This window comes from Podarcis cretensis, assembly GCF_951804945.1.
Source record: "Podarcis cretensis genome assembly, chromosome: 3".
Lineage (NCBI taxonomy): Eukaryota > Metazoa > Chordata > Lepidosauria > Squamata > Lacertidae > Podarcis > Podarcis cretensis.
Genome location: NC_137172.1, coordinates 96,393,772 through 96,421,441, shown reverse-complemented (window position 1 = coordinate 96,421,441; position 27,670 = coordinate 96,393,772). Strand labels below are relative to the sequence as shown.

Genomic DNA, 27,670 nt, shown 5'->3' with positions numbered 1-27,670 from the left:
AGGAGTTGGCAAGGCTTACCTGGCATGGGCCGGATCACTCCTGTGGAGATTCAGTGCAACACCAGAAATCACGTCTGCGCATGTTCGTGGCGCTGGAAATCGCTTCTGCGCATGCCCAGATGCTGAAAACCGTGCCTGTGCACAAGTGATTTTTGGCGTCTGCGCAGAAGCAATTTCCGGAGCCACAGAAGAGAGTCCCCTGCTGTGCCTGTTTAGCGCAGCACGGGGGGACTCGCTCACCGAACAGGTGGCTCAGTTTGGGGGTGGCTCATGGGCCGGTTAAACAGTCTTCGTGGGCTGCTTCCAGCCCATGGGACTTAGGTTGCCAACCCCTGGTCAAGTTGATCACTAGAACTGAATTGTAAGTTGTAGTTACCGTAATTTCAGATTACTATCTCCAGGCAGCACATAAACTTAAGAACTTGCCTTCCAGGTTTACTAGTTTTCAACAAATTCATATCTTACATTCTTTAGATTAAGAGAAGTTTATTTTTGTCATATTTCAATAAAAATTCAATTGGAAAACAAAAAGTAAGTTTTGAGTTTGTCTGGAACACTCATGCCACACTGTGTTCTTTGATGTTTTTGTCCTATTCAAATTTTGAAACTCAACTGCCTTTGGCTATTCAAAAAACTTTTGAGATATTTTACGCAGCATGTAACATTAGTGAATATTTCTAGTTATAAAATACAGGTATCAGTTTATTTAAGGCAAGTAACCATTTCCCAGAAACCCACATATTTGCTTAAAGCCTGGATTGCCGCCTTCAGCTCTTCCCTTTGTGCTCTTTGGTTGCATACTGTTGGATATCATTGCCCTATCTATGTATTTTCTGACTGCAAGTGGCTATTTTATTCAGAGAAATGAGATCAAGGCATGGTAGTAGTTACAGACTTCTGTTTTCAGTGGTGTTGCTCTTTTGCTAGACAAATAAAGGAAGTGAGATACAGCCTAAAAGAGGATTGAAAGGTGTTGCTGTAATTAAATGTAACTAGAGAGGCTCTCTGAGCTGACAGCCTCCTAGTGGCTGTGTTCAGACATCATGCTAAACCACAGTTTAGCATGTTTTCCTGACAGGGTCTCCACTTGCTGCTTTAGTTCAGCCATGAGGAGTTCAGAAGCTTTTCTTTCTATTTTTGCTTAAACACAACTTACATTGTCCAAACTGACAAAATTGTGGTTACTGTTGACATAAGTAGTAGAGCAAAAAATTAAATTCTGAACTCCTTGCAGATATAGGACAATATGGGTCAGGGCAAGGGGAGAGCATAAGAGCTCAGTGTCTGCTGTGACTTGTTCCTATCATGCTTTATGATTTAATGTGACTGCCAAATTGGGCCAGTGTCTAATTAAAAGTTTAATGTGCAAACCAACATTAATCCCACTTCATAAAAAACTTTGGCAATAGCCATCACTTAAATCTTGGAACTGAAATAATTTAGTGCGATTTTATTGAAAAATAGCAAATAACATTAAGTTGTGGCAGTGCCAAAACCCTATTTTGGTCGCTTATCTTTAGCATACAAAATGCTGGTGTTAACCCAACTACTAAAATGAAATACTACATCCTAGTCAATTTCAGAATGCAATAAAAAGGGAAGAACAGTACCTGAACTCATAACTAATCCATTCTTTGTTTATTACAGGCAATCATGGTAATATACCTCTGATTAAATCACACCTCTACAGAAGGTGCATTTACTACAAAGAGAAGTCATCTTGCACACAGCGCTTTTAAGGAGAGGTATAAAAATCACTTTATTACATTGTATTGGCAGTTCACTTCTCACACAAAATTTTACTGCTAAGTAAGATATCTAAAATCAGACTATAGATACAAATACCAAAAGGGCACAAGTTCAAGTATTAGTGTAACAAATATCCATGAAAAAGACACATTTGTCACAGGTTTGGTTGATCAGATATGAAAAAATACAAGTCTTTCGTAACTGAGGATTATTATTTTTTATACTTTGTTGGCTTTTGATGCAGCTATTAAATGTGTACATTTTACACAAATTAATGTAGGACATGATTATGTTTGCAAAATAGTTATTTAAGCAGTAACACCACTTTTTTCGGTCCATGCATTTCTATAGTCACAGGCCCCAATATTGAAATCAATCTCCTGCCAATTTATAATGAAAAAAACCGACCATCAACATTTATCAGATTTGCTGCGTTACCTTAAACCCCCTCTCCCCCATAACACTTCATAAGTCTTTCTTAATTTAAAATGTTCACCTCATTTTTCCATCTTAAAAGAAAAATACTGCTGAATGCTGAAATACAAGAAGGTAAATCACTACATATTGGGGCTTCTGTATTCTAAAAAATTTGCAGTGCTGTTCAACTACAAAAAGGCACATTATAAAAATACGAAGAAACAATTGGTATTAGGCAGATTATGCCTCTATGCCACAGGCTGAAGGAAATGTTCAAATCAAGACTACAAGGGAAAAAATTCAAAAAGTTTCAGTACACTTGAGTCTGTGTGTACATAGCACTCACACTGAAACTAAAGAAGATCATACACATGGCCAGCATCTGCAGTAGGTCACTTCTTTGTTTCTGTTTTTCAATACAATATATACACATACAAGATATTTCTATAATGAAATGGCTTTAGTTCATCAAATTGAACATGATTTTTGCACATCAGAGCCAACAGCTCCAAAGGCAGCTAGAGACTAGCATTCCGTTTCTTTGCTGTCCACTCTGTGTTGGCGTTGCAGTTTGAAGGACGATGCTTTCTCACTCCTTGTGACAGGATGATCTGTAAGATCCTCAAATGACTTGGCAGTTGTGCTGTTGTTTGGGAAAGGAACCTTATCAAAGCAATCATCATCCTCCATGTGAGAGTCTGTACTAGGATCCTCCTGAATGGTGTCCATTCTTTGATGGTCCAGTTTCGGAACCACTGCTGCCACAGAGACTGGTGCAATAGGCTGCAGGGGCTGGAGCCGGCTAGTCGATGGCACGGCAGGAGGCGGCTTGATAATTCGAACAGAGGCCGAATCCATGCTGCTCAACATCTCAACGTTCTGCAAGGACACAAACAAGCAGCACAGTTATGGAACAATACTGGTGGCCGAAAACACAGTGCCAGACCTCTTCAATCTCTGGGCAAGCTGTCCACAAATGCTCTGTAGCTAAGGTGGCTACCAGGCAGTACTAAGATTCAACACAGATGGCAGAAGAGTAGCACTACCAATCCCAGAATTCTGGCAGATACAAATCCTGGCATCAATAGTGGCAGAGGAGCAAGTCACTTTAATAATTTTGATTTACTATGAACTGTAGGCTCTTGAAGTAACTTTAGTTTCATTTCAATATTTTTTTAACATGTTGGAGGAGTATGGGGTATAGATGTTTTGGTGCTCGGAACTTTCCATCTATCAATAACGGTAGCTGATTCAAATAAAGTAGAATCCAAATAATGAGAGTAGACAAGTGTAAATGCCCTGGAAACAGGAATTCCTAGTACTACAAAATTGGAGCATTCAGCTGAACAGAAAGCAAGTTCATTACTTAAAAACGAAAAGATGTATATACCACAATTCTACAAAACTTCCAGCATGGTTTACCAAAAGTGTATCAACTTCTGGAAGATACATTTATTCCATGGAAATTTGTTCATCCTAACCATCATGAATAGTTCTCAGTACTGAGAAGTCTCTGCAAGCCTGTCACATCTGTTTTGAAAACATTATTCAGCAAAAACATTATTCATTATTCAGCAAACTTACACTGGGGCCAAACAGAGATTTGGTGTTCTCTTCATACTGCCTATCCAGCTTCTTGTCCTATTAAAAAGAGGGAAATGTAACAAGTCAGCTATGGAAGACACCCACCCACTCCAATTAACTTCAAGGGTAGAACTTTCCCTAAATGTTTAACTACCCACTATCATGAGTAAAGCTCAAGTATATTCACCTGCACATTGTGTTTAATAAATGAAGCAAAATATAAACACCTCTCTTTAATTTCTGCCCACACTTAAATTAAAGGCATCTGTTTCATGAGGTTTGTAATTGAAACTTACCACACAGTGTACAAGAATGCTTAGAGGAATCCAAAATATTAAGGAGAATACAAGCACAGATCCTACTATGTTGTCTGCTAAAAATTTTCCTGTAAAAGAGGAGATACACCCAATTTCAGAGGCAGACAAAATATATTTGGGTCCAGTGTTAAGAATTCTACAAATATTTTTCAAGTGGTAGCTAGTTCATCTGCTGTCACAGGATCCTATAATTTGATCAGTAGATACAACTCTGAATGGCTTGTTTTTAAATCAGAGTAGACCCACTGAAATGAACTAAAGTTGATCAGAATGAATTTAAAAACCTAAGAAAATGTTCATGAGTCCAGCTGATTATGACTTAGTTGGATATAATGGTTTATCTTCAAACTGTTTAAATGTTACTGTATTTCCCAATGTTTAAATGTTACTGTATTTCCCAATGTTGTGGAATTGCAAGTGAGCGCTCTCTTAGTTCTCCAAGACTTCTGTGGGTGTTCTTGTTTTTAATTAAAACTATTTCAATTCTGCCCTACAACAATTGATCTTTTTTACTGCCATTTATCTTATTACCTGCCAACTTTCAAATAGTAGGATTGTAACTCTGGAAATCTACTTTACCTGTGCTGAGGGGGAAACAAGTTAGACACAAGCAAGTTAACTGGCCTTAAAAAAGTGTTTTTACATAACTTTAGTGAAAGAGATTCTACAATGTGTTTCCTTTCTGTGACTTAAACCAGCTGATAGTTTCATTCTCAGAGACTACTCTGACTTCTTTTCTTAACTAAACATGCAGAAATCAATTAAGTGTGACCAAATTGTCTTCACCACATCAGTATTGGATCTAACATTCTAAGTATTTTAATCTGTACAGTGCCATAAGCATGCTGCCGGCATGAAATAAGCATTTAATAAATAACTCAGCTAAGCCAATTGATGAGCTTTATCTGCACAAATGTAAAATATACTTTAACTTGCTAGTAATCAATTTCATTGGCTGATGCTGGGTTCTTCATACTATGGGAGGGAGCTCTTTCATTGACACTTTATTCCGTGCTTTTATAAGCTGAAGATTTGTTTTCAATCTGAGCATTATAGAAGCATGGAATAAAGTGTCTCTCCCCTAGTACCAGGACCCAGCATCACCCAATGAAATTGATTACTAGCAAGTTCAAGATGGGGGGGGGAGTTATTGATTCCCTCTATGCTAATAGTGAACCCAGTCTCTAAGCTGTTTCTTTATGTAGCCCCTGAGATGATATCAGAAGACTTGGAGGAGCCCCAAGGTTTTCAGAAATAAAAGAATACAGAAACAAACAGGAGGGAACCACCCCTCAAACACAGTCCAATGGAATGGAATGGAGTGTTCGGGAGTAAAGCACAGCTGGCTGAAAGAGTGGAGTATGCCACACTGAACAAGTGCATTGCATGTACACATCAATTCAGTCATTTGTGGTCACAAGATGTGGTGGTGGTGGCTACCATTGGTTTAGGTAGCTTTTATTTTTTTTAAAGACAATTTCAGGCCCATCAACAACTGTTTGCCAAGATAGGCAAATTTGAACTCTTGTGTCCAAATTTCCCATGGAATAATCCCCCCCCCCCCGTGACAGCCATCTCCTTCATGCTCTGCTAGCAAACTCTCACCAAACAGATCCCAGCCTGACCCAAGCAAGGCAATGCTTGATTTCTTCTACTCAACATATACGTGCCTAGAAAATAAACCTTAAAGCAGAATGGGCTACACAGTTCAACTACAATATGCAAAGATGACCTGTGTTCGTGTTGTGTTATCAAGGTCACTTAAGTATTCCGCAATATGCTTTGTACTGCCATACAAGTTGTATTGCACCCACTTTCATTAGATTTGATCATGAGGCCAGAAGCATCTTCTCAGCTTGGCAACATATGATCTTCAGACACACCTTGAAGTACAGTCTTGCACTTTCCTGCTACCACTTACAAAACAACATTAAGTACCACTACCTGTGGTGACATCAAAATCAGTGATCAAAACACCTGCTTTCAATGCTCACATTCTGAAATCAAAAGATAAAGGCACTGAATGCAGAACAGCAAGGTTAAGAACAGGTTTATGGATTTCAAGGGAAGCTTACCTAGCGTATTGATGCTTAGCTGCTCAATGAAAACCCAAAGCCGCTCAATCACATCCTGCACACGCTTCTCACATTTACCCTGCAAGGCATAATGTTTCTTAGAAAGCCATTTTATGCAATGTAAATTTCAGTCATTCTATCTTGAGATAATGAGTTATGGTTTAAGGGTATGTAAAGATTGGGAGGAAGCCCCTTTATGTGCTTGGGTGTCAATTATCACCTAATATTTTGTCTCAAACCACAGCATAAATTGGTAGGAACTTACAGAGTGAATTTGTTTTGACAATGCTATTGTAACACTGAAGAAGCTTCTGGAAGGAAAATATGTGATGTGAATTAAGACTGCAGCTGGGCATGAGCAGAAATACAGAGCTTTCTTTAAAAGGGGCTTTTCTTCTCCTGATGAAATGACTATGAGCTCAATACATGTGTGACCAAGACCACCAGCCATGTGTCACATTGGGAGGAAAGGGCAAGGAATATTGTGTGGGTGGAACACTCCGGCTGGAATCTGAAGGCCTACTTTAGGCATAACCAAAAGTAATTTTGTCTTCTTTGAACAGTAGATCATAATGCATAAAAAACAGTGGTTTTTCAAATTTAAATTAAATTTTACCAACATATGTGCCTCTGCCAGATATACTGAGTTAAGAGAAAGATTTTCTAAGCAAACAAGGAACCAATTTTATTATTTCCCAAATATGAATATTTATAGTCTACCAACAAAGCATAGTTGTTGAAAAGCAAGTATTACAGTCTACTCAATATCTATCAGTATTTGAGTATTTCTTTTTTGTGAGGATGGAGTTTACATGGTTGGCAGGGGGAAGAAAAGATGAATAGCCCAGTGCGCAGCTTCTTATATTCCGATACTTAATCTAACAAACTGTTATGGGTACTGGTCACAAGAGACCCTATATGAGAATATTTTAAATACATTTCCCTCCATAGCTTAAAAAAAGAAAAGAAAATGCAAAATGTACACAGTGCAACAGAGATGCAAAACCTGGTAATAGAAATGACACACAGTAAATCATGTTCTATTTAGCTGTAAAACTAACACTGTTTAGTGAGCAGATTCACACCGTTGTTTAGGAAATTAAGTAGTATCAATGGGTGTTAACTGGACACTTTGCTCTAGGTGGCCAGTTTAAATAAACACAAACTGCTCAAAAATCTGCCTAAAGTCCCATATGGTATATGAAACTACTTGAGTGGTTCTATGGATATAAAGAGAAAGGGGGGAAAGGTAGATGGATAGAGGGAAGAACCAGAAAATAGGCAAATGATGCAAAAACCACAGCAACAGTGTTAAGCTGACCATTTTGGTTTTGCTCTGGGACCAAGAACAAAATTTCACAGTGATCTATTTTCTGATTTTGTGCCAATATGCTTTGAGGTGGTGAAAAATATTATCCTAACCCTGTATACACTCACATTCATGTCACAGAATCCCACAGTGCATGGCTTTCCTTTCCTCAAATACAGGAAATTCCAGTTGTCATCAACAGTTGGGCTGCATCTCCCATCCTTGTCTCGACAGCAGACCTTGCAAGAGTTATCCGTTTCTGAAATTAAACATGCAACTTCATAGTTAGCTTTTGGGATATTTATGCATTACTCCTTTACGAAAAAGTAATTTCCCTTTGCTGATCATACAGCTTTTCAATTCATTAGTCTACTCTTGAAGACCACACTATTTTATGAACAAGTTCCTGATGGTACTCAAACACAGACAACAACTTAAAATTTATAAGAAGCAGCACCCTCCACTCTGGTAAGAAGAAAAAAGGAACTTCATCAAACCCAGAGTGAAATGGAGATATCCAAGGGTTAGTCCCCCTGCAACAGATATTTAAAGCTTCCTTACCAATCAGTCCCAAGTAACAAGAACAACACCAAATAAAACATTTTATTTCAACTATTCCAAAGAGTGGCACTGGAAAGTACTAGCTCTATCACATAAACAAGGTCAAGAAGTAAATGAGTAGGCAGGGAACTGGGGAAGGGCATAGAGCACATGTCTTGAATGCAAAAGGCCAAATATTCTATCTGGTGTCTCCAGGTACAACTGGAAAAGATTCCTGCCTGAAACCCGAGAGCTTCTACCAATAATACTGAGCTAGATTGACCAGTGGTCTGACTTGATATAAGACAGCTTCATTGCACTAGCAGAGAAACATTTACCATTACCATCTGACCAAAGCTCTAGAACAGTGTTTCCCAAACTTGGGTCTCCAGCTGTTTTTGGACTACAATTCCCATAATCTGACCACTGGTCCTGCTAGCTAGGGATGATGAGAGTTGAGCAAAGTCTGGCAGTTCATTCAAGCTGTATGTAACTTGACCTGACCCCAGCACAGACAATATTTGTGCCTGGTAAAAGGAGACCTTACTCTAGCTAATGAAACAGCGCTCTAAAAGAAAAATGCATGCTGCTCTCCTTCACTTTGCTGTGTCTATGGCTTGAGCAATCACTTTTCAATGTCAAGTAAGCCCTGGCTCATCATGTAAGGGAACCCTCCTTACCATTACAGGCGCATGAACTCTGGTTCTTCCCCCACTCACAGAAGGGTATGCACGCTCCATCTTTGCACTTGCCCAAATCCACACAGACAGTGTCATCTGGGGCATTCCCTGGGGGAGGACATTCACTGCTATTGCCTATGAAGAGATTTAGTGAGAATAAGCCTTGCATCAGGATATGAATATCTGGAAATAAACAAAGTAAGGCTGCAATCCTAACCCCATTTACCTGGGATGAAGTCCAGGGAAAATTTAACAGGACATACTTCTGAGCAGACATGTTTAGGATTTCTATGGCTTGCTAAGGACAGGTAAGAGGTCCTCACAAGTTCCTTCACACAGCAAGTCTCTCTGAAAGACTTCCCTCAAGAAGATTCCTACTACAGATGCCAAGAGGCAACACTAGATTTTGCAGGCATCCACTGAAAGAAGAACATCTCCCTCACACAGCTGATGCCTGCAAAAAGCAGGCTTCTTTCTTGCCCCCAGCCCCTGCTTCCCATCTAATGATGGTCATAAGAAAAAAGGGCTTTGCCAATTCTATGATCAGCACAGCCCAAAGAGCCAAATACAGGATGAACAACTCCAATGGCACCTGTCAAAGTTGGCCAACGGGAGTGGATCCAAATAAAGATCTGGTTCCCAGAGTCAAAAAGGCTCCACTCTTATGTTCTATAGGAAAGGCCTGTTTATGTTTAACATCCCAGAATAAGCCTGCCAAAGCATTTTTGCTTTATTGCAATGCCACACATTAATGCAAACACTCCCCCCCCCCCGCCCGCCAGGTGATTCCCAAGTCAGAAACATGCATCTCTTAGAATGCACCTTTCTTGGGACAGCCTTAAAAATGTGTCGTTAAGGTTAAGTAACTCCCATTATTCCAAAACAAGGTAAACACACTGTACTGATGGAAATGGAAATTAGGAAGGAGCTAAAGATGCACAGGCACACACTTTTTTAAACATGCATAAGACAAAAAGTGACTAACAACTACAATGATGTACCTGTGCAATAGGACTCTCCTTTACAGGTGGCATTGATGGCTTCCTGGCACTTTTTCTGTGCACTTTCAAATTGGCATCCTTTACAACAGGGGCTATTGCGATCACTAAGGGATGAGAAGGGAGAAAGAATAAACTTAGACATCTGAATATTCAGGATTACAAACCCAAAGTAGTAGCAGAAGGAAGGGTCAGAAATGTCTCTTCATGTCTCTCTCTCTCTCTCTCTCTCTCTCTCTCTCTCTCTCTCTCTCACACACACACACACACACACACTGCAGTTCTAAAATATTTATCTATACACTTAATTTAGACATGCAATCACCAATTACCCCACCAGTAATAAAAAAGAGGCATAATACTTAATTACATCTTTGCAACGAGTTAAGTAGCTGACAACCAACAATTCAATAATGCAGACATATGAACTATCAGAGTTTATTCAAAGGACTAGCCTCTTGTTCACTAAACTCACGTCACACAATGTATGTTTTTAAAATAAACAGCATCATAAAAGTAAACAAGCATAATCATGTGTTTCCTCAACTATGAAAAAAAAGAAAACAAACTCTCTTGCCAGCCCCACATTTCCCACCACCACCCCTTTTGTAGGAAATATATTTCACCTGCATTTGGCATTTGGCTTCAGCTTGCACTCAGATGTGCAGCAAGGATCAATGTGCAGACGCAAGAGGCCTGGGTCACATTCCTCGTCTTCGTCCACTCTGGAGTTGCCACATACTTTGTTGTTGCGCTCTTGGAAGCATTCTGGCGCCTTGGCTTCAATAGTCCGAAGGATGGATTCTTTACTGCAGCTTGAAAACATCTGAAAGTGTCAATAAGAAGAGGAAGAAACAAATTAGTAATGAGAGAGCTACTAATTCAGGATTGTGCGAACCTATATATAATTATTAGTTTTGCCGCACAAGTGCAAAATATGGTACGGAATTCAACTGGTAATTTTTTTTATTCCTTTCTCATTGGCAGCCTTCTTGCCTGCAAATTCAAAGGAAACAAGTGTATCTGGTGAGAACTCAGAAAGCAGAGTAGGCACTTTGGTTGGCATATAACTCCCATGTATACTAGGTCTTAGCCTTCCTCTTCCATCCACAACCTGATCTACAGCTTGACATCTTTTCCTCTGTCCATTCCTTTTCTTATCCTCTGCCACACTGGTCCTTCCTTGCAAAATATTTTTTTTTTAAATAGTTTGACAATGCAAATATTAAGTAAAATAATGACCTCCAGGTTCCTTCCCTTTTCCATTCAACACTACCATATGTAGGGAACCAAGTTGCCTACATAGGTTTGTAATATATGTATGCACGCACTCATGCGTGCGTGCGTGCGCGCGCGCGCGCACACACGCACGCACACACGCACACACACACACACAGAGGTAGAGAGAAAAAGAAAGAAAGAAAGATGATTTTAAAAAATACCTTATTGTTTTCATGATCACCACTCACAGCAATTGGGTACATAACATATTTTCCTCCCTGATCTTCGGTGGGGGCACATTCTGGCAAGCCATCAGGATCATGCTCTGCCCCAAAGTTGTGTCCCAGCTCGTGAGTTGTAACCAAATCGGCTTCCTTATAGAAATATATACACAAAAGAAGCATGCTCATTTAGGGAATTTTTTAATGTTTGATGTTTTATTCTGTTTTTAATCTGTTGGGAGCCATGCAGAGTAGCTGGGGCTAACATCACACAGTCTTTTATAGGCTGCCTTTGAGAAGCTAATGAAGTGTGTAGTGCTCTAAATACCTGTATTATAAATGTAAGACTACCAGATAATTTTACTTTAACACACAGAAACGGCCAGTTTGCTCACTAGTGGTAGTTAAAGTTCTTCAAATTTTATTGGTGCAGCAAAAGGTGAATATAATTCATAATCATGTCTTCAAGTGGAGGGGGGGGCAGTGATGACACAACTGAAAACGGCAGTGTAACACCAGAACTCCTCACTAACCCATGTTAATAAAAGCAAAAAGATGTGTCTAATTGGAGCTAATTAAACAATCCTTTTTGAATACTGGACATGTATGGAGAAAATAAACATTTCAAAGAAAGATGTCCAAAGCTTGCTTTGAAATGTAAGAGAATTTCATCTCACAGCACAATTGGAGAAGGGCCAAGAGACAGATTGACAATGGCACCAAAAGGTCAAAAGCTTTCCAAAGAGGGACAGAATTGCTCACAGAGGTAACTATGGTACTCAAAAATATCAAGCAGGACTTACAGAAAACAAGCTTTGAAACCAACTGAAAATAACCAACTGGACAAATAAAAAATAGATCTAATAGGGCATCAACTCAGAAGCTACTAAGGGAATTGTAAGGCATGTTAAGAAACCACTTCCCACAACTCCTTACAATACCTTTGTAAGGATAGTTTTGCCATAGTTCTTTGTGCTGGTTAAGCCACTGTTGAGGTATACATTCTTTCCAGCATTCGGACTAGGAAAAGCTTTAAAAAAAAGGTAGAAAATCATGTTACAGCATTTAAGATTCATTTACACAGCCTTGATAACCTTGCCTGTTGCCTAAAATTGAGAACATCTGCAGTCCTCAGTGGCTTATCAGATTCAGCTGAGATGAATATATTCTCTAACCCTGGTGGCGACCTTATGACATGGGTGGCATTCAGAGCAAGAACTGGACAGAAAGTGAAATGTTCACAAGTAGAGGCAGGCCTACATTTGAAACCACCTCTTTTGCAAATTATTGCTTCCTGTCTTAGTAGCCTCAAGGCACAACCCCACCAAGTCACTGGGGAGGAACTGCATGTGTGCATTAAAGCACACTGGAGTGTGTAGACACATACCATGAACTTCAGTCTTATAAGCAGTGGCTACGATATGCTAGATAGCTGAAAGACAGACGTTTTGGGGAAATTTAGGTTTTTCTCCAGTTCAAGCCCTTTACCACCACGACCCCCGAAAAAAAAACCCTAATCTGTATCCTCATTAATGCATCCTCTGTCTCTTAACAGTATCAGTAACGCATAGTGTTGGACTGGTGATGTACACCAGGGGTCAGCAAACTTTTTCAGCAGGGGGCAGGTCCACTATCCCTCAAACTTTGTGGGAGGCCGGACTATATATATTTTTTTTGGGGGGGGGGGGAAATGAAGGAATTCCTATGCCCCACAAATAACCCAGAGATACATTCTAAATAAAAGGACACATTCTACTCATGTAAAAACACCAGCAGGCCCCACAAATAATCCAGAGATGCATTTTAAATTAAAGGACACATTCTACTCATGTAAAAACACACGGGCTAGATTTAGAAGGCACTTGGGCCAGATCCGGCCCCCGGGCCCTAGTTTGCCCACCCATGATGTGTCCCACTAACACAACTTGGATACCATGAATGAAGAAGCTATACTGCAAATGCAATAGGGATGCTGAGCAAAACTCCTGCTCACTAGAACAGCCTCTGGATAAGGAGTAAATCTACAGACCACCAACCCATTTTAAAAGAGTACATATCCTGGATGTACACTTATCTTTAGGCACTTTGACAAACAATAAGCAAACTTGTTAAATGGGAAAAAACATTACCTTTTGGGCAGATGCCTCCATGGCTGGTTGGCCTTTGAGATCCGACATAAGCCAGTCCAAGAGTACCCAGAGCAAAGTCTTGGTACGTAAAGAGATGCGCAAGGCACACGCGAGCAGCTCTGTCTGCTATATCAGCACTGAATTGCTGTGAAGAGGGAAATGTGCCAAACACAGTTTAGAGAAAATTTTCACTCCATAAATGAGACACTGTTGGTTAACAAGCTTTGCAGATTGCAGCATCGTTCAATAGCGATCACCTGGTCCATCATCCTTGTCTGAAAACAGTGACTTGCCCTCAATCATTTTTAAATTGTAGTTACTAACAGGTAGTTTAAAGAAATTCCTGAAATAAAGTACTTGGGTACTTGGAGTCTCCTAGATAAGCCTCTTGGATTAAAATAATTAACGCACAGTATTACTTTTAGCAAGCATGCGGTATTACTTGTAGTAAGCGTTCAGTTTATTAGAAAGACAAGCCTTTCTAATAAGTGGGGTGCTTATATTGTATGCATCATAGAACACACGCAGCCTACCTCCAGCAGCTCCTTCACATCCCAAGCATCCTCACGGTCATCTAGAGGACTTTTTGCCATGTTGTAGTGTCTTTCCCCGGAACGTACAGGTTGTGACTCATTGTGAACAATAATCTAGATTCAAAAGATATATAAATAATTTAAGTAATTTAATTCAGATGCCTCTGTAAGCAATTTTTTTGATACACACACTGCTTTCTCCTTATAATTCAGATGATTCAGAAAATTAGGTCAGAATTCTGCTTACGCTGTGCACCTAATAAGCATGCTGTTAAATGGAATCAGTGCAGAATGCACCTTAAACTTACTGTAAGTTGAACATCCTAGTTATAGGCAGAAAATTTTGACTATAAATGGGGGGGGGGAGTGTATGGAAAGCTGCCCAGAATTTCCAGTAAACCAGAAGTTGATGCAACTTTGTATAATTAAACATATCAAGCAAAAAATTGCGATTTACATCGTTCGTGTGTACCATCAGAACTGGATTTCTCTTGATGAAGAATTTTATCAATGACACTCTAGCTTGCTCTTCTGTACTACTATTGACTATGTTTTCATAAAGTCCATTGCATTCAATGGTGTGCGTACGTATACACACACACACACACACACACACACAAATACACTGTGATCAAATCTGAACATTATCCGAAGAGTATTTTCTAAATACCTGATCTATCTGTATGCCATAATCTTTGAAGTCTGCATTATCCCATGATGTATTTCGATAGATGTCATCCACTCTGTCTATTAATTCAATCTAGGCACAGAAAAGGGAGAAGTTATTCAGATCCAGTCTCTTGTCAGTAGATTCTTAAACATATTTTAACACTTGAAAAGAAAAGAAAAACCCAAGGGAAGCTTTCAAGGAGCTTTGAAAGAGGTTTCCAAAGTTCTGTACAAGGGGTGGGGAATCTGTGGCACAGATTGATACAATTCCCATCATTCCTGGTCATTGGCTATGCTGGCGGAGGCTGATGGGAGTTGGAGTCCAGCAATATCTGGAGCGAACCAGGTTATCCACCTCTGATTTAGTAGGCAATACTGCCAATGTTGTTGGTTTGGGGGGGGGGAGAGGAAGAGGATAAAATTAAAGCAACATGTGCAACCACCATGACCGCTTCCTTTCAGAATACACATTGTTATGATATTTTAAACTGCTGTTCAGAGCCCTTCAGGCTAAAACACATTATACAAGATAGTGGGAGGAAACAGCAAATCAAATTGGATCAACAGTATCCCCAAGTAACAAGATACACAAACTCTAAGCATAAGAGAGCCCATTTTATGCATTGTGACTTGAGGTTATTTCTATTGGTCATAGTTTAGTAGTTATTTATTGCAATTATTAAGAGTGATTTTCGATTTAATTATTATTTGCTGATGTTTTGAGAGTTTAATTTTATTATGTACTATTATAATATAATTGATTATTGATTATTACTTTTATTCCATATACAGTGGTGCCTCAGGTTATTAACTTAATTCATTTTGGAGGGCCGTTCTTAACCAGAAACTGTTCTTAATGGGCCCTCCCGCTGCTACTGCACCTCCGCTGCACGATTTCTGTTCTCATCCTGAAGCAAAGTTCTTAACCTGAGGTACTATTTCTGGGTTAGCGGAGTCTGTAACCTGAAGCATCTGTAACCTGAGGTACCACTAAGTTGTTCCATTTTAAAGTTATGCTTCATTATGACTTTTTGTATTGGATCAGATTATTATACGGTGTGTCTTCCTTGTTGCATATTTTGTAGCTGCAAACCGCCTTGTGCATAGTAATATAGAAAGGCGGTGTACAAATTAAAAGTGAAATGAAATTATTGCACTCTACCCCAAATCAGGCTTTACACAAACACACCCATATCCATAAAATAATACTTAAACATACTCTTCTTATGTCTAACAGTGACATTCTATTAGCTTTCTAACTACAACAGAGGGTTTTTTTTTTTACGTATTTCATCAAGGAATCAAGAGCAGACAATAACACTTACCAAATAGTTAATTGTAGTACTTTCCTCCCCACGGCCCATGTTCTTAAAGAAGCGATAATCTGCCACCACCAATATCCGGCAGGTGTTCTTCAAAGGGTCTGGGGTGGCTCTTTTTCTTCGAGGGACACCTGCTATTGTGACAATTAAAGAGATACCAAGTTGCTGTCACCATTTAAGACATTGTTTATGTCGAATTGAGTACAGTGGTACCTCGGGTTAAGTACTTAATTCGTTCTGGAGGTCCGTTCTTAACCTGAAACTGTTCTTAACCTGAAGAACCATTTTAGCTAATGGGGCCTCCTCCTGCTGCCGCGCCACCACCAAGTGATTTCTGTTCTCATCCTGAAGCAAAGTTCAAAACCTGAAGCACTATTTCTGGGTTAGTGGAGTCTGTAACCTGAAGCGTATGTAACCCGAGGTACCACTGTATTACATTAACAGATTGTATTGAAAACCTGTGCCGTATACAAAGTAATTCTTTAGCTTCAGTGTTGAAGGAAACATGTAAATTGACTATAGGGCAACATCACAAAGTACATTTGTGGAACCTAGGGCCCCGTTAGGATTTTCAGGAGACATACTGTGTCTTTGAAATTATTTACATTTTTTTAACATGTTGAAAATACCCAAATGTAAGAGGATAAATTTCAATTATATATACCTCTGAATGTTTATGTTTATTTTTTAGCAAAACTAAATGATTGTATTAATACAACTTCTTTGAAAATCTCAATGTACCATATAACATTACTAAATAAATTTAAATAGGAGAAAGATCTCCTTAACTTATGCTTTCAGGAAACGATTTTATTTGCTGAATCCGGTACGTTGTTCAACATTATTATTATTATTTTTGCAAGCTAGAGGACTGTGATGTATTTTTAAAAAGCAATCACATAACACCATAGCCTGGAAAAGAGCTCTCAGTTCTTAACACACACCAGCATATTTTTAAAGAAGTACTAATTTTTAAATCTCTCTCTTACTGTATCATAAAGAAGGCCAAAGGCAGCAAGTCCATTTATTATTATTCTCATTATTTATTCATTTTTTTATACGGAAATAATTGCTTTGCTTAAGTGTAAGGAAAAAGCTCTCTCCACATCAAAGAGTCAGAATATTCTGGTTTCTCTTCAGATCGTATAAATCTTCGGCCCTAATTGTTTTTATGCCTGTCTTAAATAAAACTTACATATAAGTCTCAGTGTGCTAGGAAGTATGCATTCTGTCTCTTCGGTGTCCATAAGACTCACTTCACTACATACATTAATGTACAGTAAAAAATTCTAGTTCGATTGCGAAAGATTATTGCAAGCAGTTTAACACTCACCTTTATTTAATTTACTCTCCTTCAGCCCTCCACCCAAAAGCTCCTCCTCCTCTTCCATTTTAACATAGCCACATACTTTTGGGGACTGCAATCGTGAGAAATCCTTGATGTCTTCTGATCTGTAGACCAAAAGTCTTTCATCTTGTGTATTATTGAGAAACCTCCACAAGGGCTACAGGTAGAGAAAAAGATGTCTAAGTATGTCTTTCACAGTGTGATCCTATACATGTCTTCTTAGAAGGAAGCTCCCCTGAGTTCAATGGGACTTATCCCCAGATATATATGTGTATATAGGACTGCAGACTAAATAGATTAGTTGACCAAAAGGCCTCAGTTCACCAGCCTTAAGGAACAGCACGGTCAGAACATAAACCAAATGTAAGTTTTGCCTGCATATGTAGTATTTCACATGAGCATCCCAGTCAATATGGCTGTTTCTATCAGTCCACAGAGCCACAGACAGTTGGCAGAAACATTTGACATAGGGTTAAAACAAACAGCAATTCCATCCCTAGAAATATTAAACAACGTGAAGCAACCTGACTGAAAGTTCATATTGTCTGCATCTAGATTCCAATAAAGAGGTGTACCTCAACATTATATTCTTCTTCATCAGTGTTGATCCTCACTGTGAAGTCGTCTTCACCTATGTGTGCTGTAACTTTGGAGTTGCTCTGACCTGAGGTAAAGAGAGAGGAGGAAAGAAAAGACCATCAGCTGTAACATTTAACAACCACGTCCTCCTAGTCACAAGCATATCACTTCACATCTAGCCACACTCATTCCATGAATCAAATGACTTCCAACATCTTTTTGTCCTTAAGAAAAACAGTGCATGCACAAATATATTCTAGAGAAGATAGCATTTCAGATCAATTTTTCAAGAATTTATGGTTATTATTTAAACTTCTGAGGTTCTGATTCACACAGATCATCTGCCAACTAGCCCCCAAAGGATTATTTTAAATAGGTATAAACTCATTTACCGTATGTTTTGCTCCATAGGACGCACTTTTCCCCCTCCAAAAATGAAGGGGAAATCTGGGTGCGTCCTATGGGGCGAATGCAGGCTTTCGCTGAAGCTTGGAGAGCGAGAGGGGTCGGTGCGCACCGACCCCTCTCGCTCTCCAGGCTTCAGGAAGACATCCGCAGCCTGGGCAGCCCTGCAGGAGGTTCGGCAGGGATGTCTAGGCTGTGGATAGCAGCCTGCTTCCTGGAGCGTCGGGCGCCCTGAAAGCAGAGCGCCCGGCGCTTCGGGAGCACATCTGCATCCTGGGCAGCCCTGCAGGAGGTCCGGCAGGGATGTCTAGGCTGCAGATAGCAGCCTGCTTCCCGGAGCGTCGGGCGCCCTGAAAGCAGAGCGCCCGGCGCTTCGGGAACACATCCGCAGCCTAGGCAGCCCTGTGGGAGTTCTCCACAGGGCTCCCCACGCTGCGGATAGCAGCCTGCCGCCCGGCGGGTGTGGCGCCCTGAAACAGAGTGCCCTGCACGCCGGGCAGACATCCGCAGCGTGGGGAGCCCTGCAGGAGTTCCCCGCAGGGCTCCCCATGCTGCGGATAGCAGCCTGCCGCCTGGCGGGCGGGGCACCCTGAAGCAGAGCGCCCCGCGCGCCGGACATCTGCAGTGTGGGGAGCCCTGCAGGAGTTCCCCGCAGGGCTCCCCACGCTGCGGATAGCAGCCTGCCGCCTGAGGCAGACATCGGCCAGCCCCACAAGCTCAGGGAGGCGCAGCGCTGTTCCTCGACCTGGTTCGGTTTCCCCAACCTGCTTTTGGGGGGGAAATATCCTTTATTTCCCCCCCAAAAAACTAGGTGCGTCCTATGGGACGGAGCGTCCTATGGGACGAAAAATACGGTACTTCTACATGACACCATTTGTAAATGGTCTGATTAAACCAGTAACAATGTCTGAAGTTCTCATGATAATATAGAATGCCAGTTCGAGATGACTTCTTTATGACAAAACACTTCTTTATAACAATACAAAAATCCAGTAATACTTTCCCCCTCCCACCGAAAACAACTTATTATACTGACCTACAACATGTCCTGTGAAAAATTCCTGCCACTGTACTTGATACTCGGTTTCCTTGCCTTGGCCATTCACTATAAGTGCTTGAAAGTTTTTGGGGAAATGGTCCGCAGTTGAAGTTAAGTATAATTTAAAATGCCTGTAAAAGAATTTGCTTCCATTTAATTTTGAGATTTATATCAGCTATATATTTTTAATGTATCCGAACACATTGAGGTATTACATTTGGTGTTCAAATACATTCAGTGGATCCAAATACACTAGGATATTACATTTGGTATCAAGTTGAGCTTGAGAGGTGCTTTGAGTCCCTGAGGCTCAGCACAGCTGTGAGGCCGAACCCTTGTCCCCTTTCCTAGCTCAGAGACACCTTGAGTCTTTGGACTCAGCCGTACAGCTGCAATTAATATGTTTTAAGTGTGTTTTAAGTACAGTGGTGCCTCGCAAGACGAAAAGAATCCGTTCCGCGAGTCTCTTCGTCTAGCAGTTTTTTCGTCTTGCAAAGCAAGCCCATTAGCGGCTTAGCGGATTAGCGCTATTAGCGGCTTAGAAAAAGGGGGGGGGAAGGGGGGAAAGTCGGAAAAACTCGCAAGACATTTTTGTCTTGCGAAGCAAGCCCATAGGGAAATTCGTCTTGCGAAGCACCTCCAAAACGGAAAACCCTTTCGTCTAGCGGGTTTTCTGTCTTGCGAGGCATTCGTCTTGCGGGGCACCACTGTACAATATACAATGTGACAGTATATAGTGATGGTGAGCCTTATGGAAAATTCAATGTAGTTTTAAAAACACTTTTTTTAAAAAAAAGAAGGTTTTTTTAATGTGTGTGTCGATTCTACCTACTGTGTTTGTTCAAGGGGAGTGCTTAATGCTCTAAAATTCATACATAATACAAATTGAACAATTTTGCTTAAATACATTGTATGTGCTGAAGTGGAGAGTAGATTTATAAAAGAGAGCAGTAGCTGCTGATTATAATGATTCCACACTCTTAGTTCTTTCTTCCTCTTTGAAGATTTGGTGTTCAGAAACCCAAATTACCACAGTTGTTCCTGTGCATAGCTATTCTACTTTCTCAAAAAAGTCAAATGCCTAAGAATTGGTAAACATTCAATAATAAGGGAACGGACACCTTTCTTGGGGCAACTGTACACTACAGAATTCTAATGATAATCTGAATAAATTTGTTGATCTATAGGCCTCCCAACAATGCAAACAAAAGCCAATTACTGAAATTAAAGCAGAACTGAGAAAAAAGCATGCGTAAAAAGAGAAAAAAACACAGAAATCAACAATTTAAAGGGAATCAGTAAGATAATATTAAGTCAAACTTCTCACTAAAGATGCCTCACCTATGCAATGCTGAAAAACTTATGAGTTTCTCTATATGGGATTCTGGTTGCAGGTCTCTTTTTCTTACTGAGTGCTGTTGGATGTTTGACACCGAAAGAATATCATAGTCTGAGAGAACAGATTCCAGATTCTCTGTGGGGAAGAAATAGAAGGCTTAACAAGAGACCAGCTAGAAAAATGTCCTTGTTAGATGTAATAAAAAGACAAGAATTCCCACCACATCGATCAGCCATGGCATGCCTCAAGCTCACACACTCCACTGCCGCCCTACTGCTTTTGCACACATGAAGTAGGAGCTCAGAACTTTAGCTTCCAATTTTAAATGAACCACAGCTCTCCATTATGTTTGAATTTGAGGAGCTAAACTTGAGGGATTTTCACTCTATTTCATGAGAAGCAACAATGATCAAATTGTGGCTTCTGATCCTGGTTCACTACCTAGAGATTAAGCAATGCACAGCTTCTCAAGTTAAGATGCAATAGGGAACTGTGGTTCCCCATTGGTTGAAAAACAAAACAGAAGTTTACAAGCACCTCCTTGCAGCCATAAGAGGGGAGAGGGGAAGAGGAAGTGGAAATATGTAACCTGAGCCTGAGATTTGCTATGGCTTGTTCATATAGCAGGAAACTGGCTTCCATTTATGTCCAAACAGAGTCATAAAATTTGTTATTTTTTGGATTCCCCTCTCCCACTACTTAAATAGTGAACCATTTCATCATTCCAGTCATCAAGTTCCCCTGGATAAAGAATTAGTCTGAATCAGTGACTCAGAAATATAACCAGAGGTTTCTAATAAGATTCAAATTGATTTCTTAGGCAAGAAATGTCCTGGTGAGTGTGGATTACTATACTGTAGCATAGAAATAAAACAAAATACATCCACTGAAAAAATGCAGATAGATAGATAGATGGTTCCACAAAGAGCTGAGGAACCACATTCTAAGGCAAAGTTTTTATCAATAAAGATGTACTAATTCATCTCTCTCTAGTCTACGCCATCTAACCCACTTTCTTCTCCATTTTTCACAAAGCAAGAATATAACCTACCATGCTAACAAATTGATCATAAACAAGAACAATAAAACCTAAGGCTTCACACTTTGCTGGTGTTCATTGTGGATAGATATTTTCATCGTGAGGGTTAAAAATATGCAAGAAACTTAGAATCAGCCTATTAGCAGAAATGTTCAACTTCTGTTAAACCCCAAAGGTATTTATGCAAATGACATGTTCAAAGATTCCACTTTGGCCATCCACATCATTAATCATCCTTTGCGAAATGTGTTACTAAGCCTGCCACTGCTTAACTGGCCATCAATCGCTGTATTTAAGGGGCAAATATTAACAGAGTTATCCCATTTACACATTATTCCAATTAGTGTACATAAGTACTACAGAAGGCAAGTTTAGAGCCATCATCAGCCCTCACAACCGCACGTCTTTGTATGCTAAAGTAGATAGTATCTAGTTAGGATCTAGAAGTCTCCAGAAAGGCTGATCTATGTTGTCAAGAATCTAAGTCCAGGCAATCACCCCAAGTCAAAGTTGTGCACACTTTCAAAATCCAGCTTTCACATGCCTATAGTATCCCAAGACCAATAATATGCCCAAGACTGAAAACCTGATCAAGAAACTACTTGTCATTAATCACAACCTACACTGAGACACGTTAATGACTTATTTACATCTGTTCCGAAGAGCAGCAGTATTTAGATCAGTTTAGCTGAAAAATCTAACCATTTCTAACATTTCCATAACAGTTGGCATTTACAAAAATAATTGCACATGGCTTTTATAAATGTTTGCTTGTTTAAACCACTAATACATAAGGCAAACAAACACATTACTTAAATAAATTAAAATTTTGACATTTAAAATCAATTTGTTTCCATTTATTTTCTGTCCATTTCAGGTATAACAACTGCAGATTTATTACTGCAAGCATAACATTTTTATATTATTTTCAAGGGAAGCAGTTATTCTCAGAATTCAACAACTGGACAAAAGGAGAGGGATACACATTTAGCAGCAGTATATTGAACGCTTTTATTGACACACACATTGACGTCTGTGTTAGCATTTCTTCATATTTAATATTTTTAAATGTTTAGATTATACAAAATAATGTCCAAAACTTCACTCCCAGGGAGAAGGCTAACACTGAGAGCATTCAAATCTGCCACTTACAACATCCAGTCAAATGTGGGCCCGTCAAGCACCACCACTTGAGTTTTGCAGATTGCATAGCTCAGCTCTAAATAGTCTGAACACTCATTATTTTATTTATTTAAGTTTTATTACCCACCCTCCAACTTAAGGTCTCAGAGTTGGTTACAACAATACACAAATCTAAAAACAGGGGAAGCCATAAATCAAGCAACACCATTCCAAATGGAGCAGAGCAGTATAAATCAAGCAAGAGAGGTAGGTCCAACAAAACAAAATACTTTAACTGTCAAAGGCCAGGGTAAAGATAATTTAGAGAATGCCCTTGCATTCAAGCAATAGTGCCTGTTTTTCTTGTGTGGAATATTTTCCCCAGGTCTTTTTATTCCAAGCAAGCCCAGAAATAGGTGCTTTAGAAGTCAATGACTTTATTCTCAAGAGAGTTGTGTGGAAACCACATGCCCAAGAAGCATGATGTACACATAACGCAAGTTGTTATACTGGAAGTTATGGCAAAACCAGGAAATGAAACCAGACACTCCACACCCCATTCCAAAGAATATTTTTAAGTAATCAGCTGCCAGCATTTGCTCCTACAACTGCCTGTCCATTCCTTCCCACAAAATGAGAATACACTCAAGGGCACTAAAAAGATATCGTTCTATGAATATATATGGCTGCTTTACGCCAAATCAGGTATTTTTTCCACTTAACCCAGCATTGTTTGTCAGCAGCTCTCCCAAGTCTTGGTCAGTCTTTCCCTGCCTTGTGATATAATGTTCTTAGCCACCTGAGTTCAAACTGAGAACTTCTGCATGCAAAGTTAGATGCTCTTCCACCGAGCTAGTGGCACTTCAACATTGCTTCGGTGTATTGCTGCATGTGAAATTAGGAACTACAAGTGTAAAGACAGTACTGACAATAAAGAGAAAAATTGACTGCAACTTCCTTTCCATGCCCCGAAAACGGAAAGAGCATTTTTTTTGTAGGCTGCAATCCAGTGTCACCCCACTCCCCACATGCAGATACAAAATTGAAGCTCTTTAGGTGATGAGGGACAGCTGTTTATCACATGGCCACCACTTGCCTCTTACCACAGGAAAAGAGTGGTGCATGTGCAACTCTACTTCCAATCTTCAGGGGAAGAGAAGAGTATCATTGTTATACAGCCAAAATGACACCCCCCCCCCCCCACACACATACAAGCAAGGTAACAATAGAGTAGATTGAACTCCCAAGGTATACAGATAAGTACAAAACATACTTAAGAAAAGGGGAGGAGTAAAAGAAAAACAACCCAAAAAGCTGTTCTACTTGTGTTGGAGCGAAAGAGCAGGGAGCAAATGCAGTATGAGCCATATTTTGCCTGTTATAGCCAAATGAGCATCCTGGCTATTGGTTATGAGTGCAGGGAGAAGGAGGAAGCAGCAACAAAAGGCAGGAGTGGTGAAGAAGGGAAAGCTGAAATGGAAAGGACAGTGAGAGGTGGGGGAGAAGCAAGCAAGGAAGAACAACTTGGAATATGCATAGCCTTCTTTCTGCAACATTGTTCAGATTTATTCTACTTTGCATCACTTTGAAGATGTAAAACAGCATGCAGCTTTGATACAGTAGCATCTCCAAACTTCTTTGTGAATGCAACAAATGTAAAAATCCCATGCTATATTTAATATAATAGTTATAATATAACAGGAACACGGAAGAAAGGAAAGCACAGGAAAGGAAGCGGCAACAGAATAAAGAGGAGAATGACAAGAAAGGAAACAGGAGCCAAGCGGGGAGCGGAGATGGAAGCTAGAGACAGAAGTGAGCATTTGCATGCCACATACATACCTGGGGCAGAGTATCTTTAGCACCTTGCCTGCTTGGCAACCATACAGAAACCTGCACCTAGTTTTCCTTCCAGAGCTCCCTGAATCCCCTGCCTAGCTGGGGATCCCCTTGGCTTGGCAGCCTCTAGCCTCCCTGACAATCCCCAGGGGTTCAGAAATAGCTATTAGGGGGTAGATTCCTATTTCTCTTTTCCATCTTTCAAAGCAGCTTGGTCTGCTTATTTCCTCAGCCTCACTGATCCATTTTGCTTTGTGTTCACCTCCCCCCTCACTCCCCACCCCAAATCCTTACTATCCCCCTCTCTTCTGCCCCCTCTTCCCACCCCTCAGCTACCACATCATCACCCTAGAGCTAGGAAGTCGCCACACACTGGAGCCAGTTGCCAGTCAAAGGAAATTCTCCTTCCCCTGCTCCTAGCAATTCCTTCTCCTCCTTACAAAAGATAACATCCTAGAGAAGGAGAATGCTGGAAGTTCAAATAAGAGCACTCCTGTTAGAGGCAAAGATACATAGCAACCTTTCATGAACAGTACCAGTTGTAGTCTCTATTACTCATCCATTCATTCATTTGGGAAGAGGATTATTACAACATCCCTGAATTTCTCATAGGTTATAAATAATCAACTCACCACAGGCCCCAATTTCTACACACAATTCACTCACTATCTGCCATGTGGGACACAAATGCAAGTGATAATTCTGAATTGTACATTATTTATTTAAAACATCAATTGTCATTTATCAACAAGAAATTCTACAGTGTATGAAAGTGTGATTATCTATTCACTGAAAATTCTAGAATGGTTTACACTGTTTTCCATAAAAACAAGACATGCCAATTTTACATGCAGGGCTGGACCTTGCCTGAAACCTAGTGGGAAATGATCCCAAAGGTTGGACGCCACTGCAGAGAAAGCCCTTCCACTGGTTGTCATCTGATAAGTTATGCAGGCTGCAGGACAACCAGGAAGGCCTGCTCTAGTGATCTCATAGAACGGGCAGGCTTATACAGGAAAAGACATGCTCTTACGTAACCCAGTCCTAGGTTGTTCAGGGCTTTATATGCCAGTAACATCAGTTTCAACTGACCCTGGAGCAAATTGGAAGCCAGTGTAATGCTTTAAGCCAGGCGTGTCCAACAGGTAGCTTGCTATCTACTGGTAGATCACGGGGTGTTCCTGGTAGATCTTTGGCCCCTCAGTGATCTCCATCAAACCCCCCCCCCCCCCAAAAAAAAGAAAGCTCAACAACTCTGGCTTTCCCAAAAAGCTCCACAACTTTGGCTTCCTAAAAAAAAGCTCAGCAACTGTGTGTTCTATCCAACAACAATAGGTAGATCACTTCCAGTTTTTTTATACTGTGAGTAGATCACAGTCTATTGGGAGTTGGATGTCCCTGCTTTAAGCAATGGGGGTAACATCCTCACAGCTGGCTGATCCAGTCAGCAACTTAACCACTACATGCTGTGCCAGTTACAACTACCAGATCAACCTCAATAAAAGCCTCAATTAGAGCACTTTATTAAAGTTACCAATAGTGAGGTTATCCTGGATGAAGAACTGTCATAGCTGGATTACCAGCCAAAGCCAATAGAAAGCACGTAGCACCACTGTGGCCACTTGGACCTCCAGTGACACATGTCACTGAACCTTCAGGGGGTGTGTAACCCCACCCAGAACAGGCAATCTGCTCAGTTCCCATACACAGACACCCCTCCAACAAGAGCTCAGTCTTGTAAGGATTCAGTTTCAAGCTTAAGGGCCTTTATTCTGCCCATCACCCAGTCCAGGACCTGGTTCAGGACCTGTATGACCAAATCCAGTACAGATATAACAATGAGAGCTTACCACTACTATATGCAGCCACAGCTCTTGACTTAGTAATAGTAGTCAAATACAACAACACTTTCTGAGCAGCCCCGTCCTCTGTACAATAACCTTTTCCTCCCACAAAGCACTGAGGCAAACCAGGAACTTCCTCACAGGCTTAACACTACAGTTAATTAACATTCATGCAACATCAGCACTGTGTATCTTTCCTTCCATGCTCCCAGAACAGGGAAGAAGAACATGTGCCCTAGAGAGACATGGTTGGACTACCACTCCCACTGCCCCTAGCCATTGGTCACGCTGGCTCTGGGGGGTTGATGGAAGCTGGCAGTCCAACTGGCATCCAGGCAGCAACTTGTTTCCCCAGCCCTGCTCTCTTAGAGCAGGGTTTCCCAAACTTGGGTCCCCAGCTGTTTCCGAACTGCAATTCCCATCATCCCCTGACCGCTGGGTCCTGCTAGCTAGGGATGATGGCAGTCCCCAAAACAGCTGGAGACCCACCTTTGGGAAACCCTGCTCTAGTGCAATCAGCTTTAAGATTGGCTGGGGTTTTCCCCCTCCCCACCAAACCGAAAGAACTGAGCAGCTTCTCAGTTTGCAGAGTTTCCAAAACCCAGTCACTGCACCCACTATATGAATTCAGCAGTGGGGGGAGGAGTGGGGAGGGAAAAAAGACTCAGGCTGCAAACCTTAGGCACGCCAAACCTGGGAGCAAGTCCTCACTGAACGAAGTGGGGCTTACTTCCGAGTAGGCATGTTCAGAAGTATGCGACCTTTCCACCCCAAAGACACCTCGGATGCTGGGCTTTCCTTCTCCAGCGCGCTGCTTTGGGAGCAGCCACGGAGGGCAGCCTGAGACTCTCCCAGCACAAACCCCGCCAAACACAGCATATCCCGTATCCTTCATTTTAAATTTTCTATTAACTGAAGAGAGATAAGGGGCAGGGGGAGGGGAGCAGGTCTGGCTGGCGACGCCCCCCTCCCCCCGAAGTTTCCCACCCGCACCCCAAAAGTGCCTGGGGGAAAGAAGGGTCTATGGAAGTCCGCCTCTCTTTCTCTCTCAAATAACTCACCGTATCGCGGCGGCCGGTGCCTGCCCCGGTGCTGTGGGGCGGGCGGAGGGGAAGGGGCGGCCGGGTGCCTCAGCGCCCCCAACTCGGGACCCCCGAAGACCAACAGGAGAAGGAGCAGGGCGGGCAGCGGGAAGGAGGTCGGCGGCGCCCGGCGCCTCATGGCTCTCCTCCTCCTTCTCTAGCAGAAGGGAACCGGCGGACAAGCCCTTCCGTTCCCTCTTTCTCTCACATAAGTTTCCGTCCTCTCGCCCTCTTTCTTCTCTCTCAGTGATGCCCAGCTGAGGCCGCCGC

General features: G+C 41.1%; 2 protein-coding genes across 3 annotated transcripts in view; one reads left to right on the top strand and one right to left on the bottom strand.

Moving 5' to 3' along the window:
• IAH1 (isoamyl acetate hydrolyzing esterase 1 (putative)) overlaps nucleotides 1-2,456 on the top strand; it is a 10,945-nt gene extending 8,489 nt beyond the window's left edge. Inside the window, 1 exon segment of the mRNA XM_079970091.1 lies at nucleotides 1,648-2,456. The gene's annotated coding sequence lies outside the window, so the exon portion shown is untranslated.
• On the bottom strand, nucleotides 1,734-27,670 carry ADAM17 (ADAM metallopeptidase domain 17). 2 transcript variants are annotated; one of them, XM_079969773.1, is made up of 19 exons: nucleotides 27,380-27,670; nucleotides 20,477-20,609; nucleotides 19,133-19,266; nucleotides 17,688-17,776; nucleotides 17,098-17,269; nucleotides 15,768-15,895; nucleotides 14,444-14,533; nucleotides 13,774-13,887; nucleotides 13,241-13,385; nucleotides 12,053-12,141; nucleotides 11,112-11,264; nucleotides 10,296-10,495; nucleotides 9,673-9,776; nucleotides 8,672-8,806; nucleotides 7,580-7,710; nucleotides 6,143-6,221; nucleotides 4,047-4,135; nucleotides 3,751-3,807; nucleotides 1,734-3,045 (listed from the first exon to the last, which is right to left on the bottom strand). In XM_079969773.1, the coding sequence occupies exons 1-19, from the start codon at nucleotides 27,537-27,539 to the stop codon at nucleotides 2,692-2,694; spliced, it is 2,556 nt and encodes an 851-aa protein (XP_079825899.1). In that variant the 5' UTR covers nucleotides 27,540-27,670; the 3' UTR covers nucleotides 1,734-2,691. The 2 variants fall into 2 exon arrangements, with proteins under 2 accessions (XP_079825899.1, XP_079825898.1); XM_079969772.1 differs by having other exon boundaries at nucleotides 15,768-15,898; nucleotides 27,380-27,669.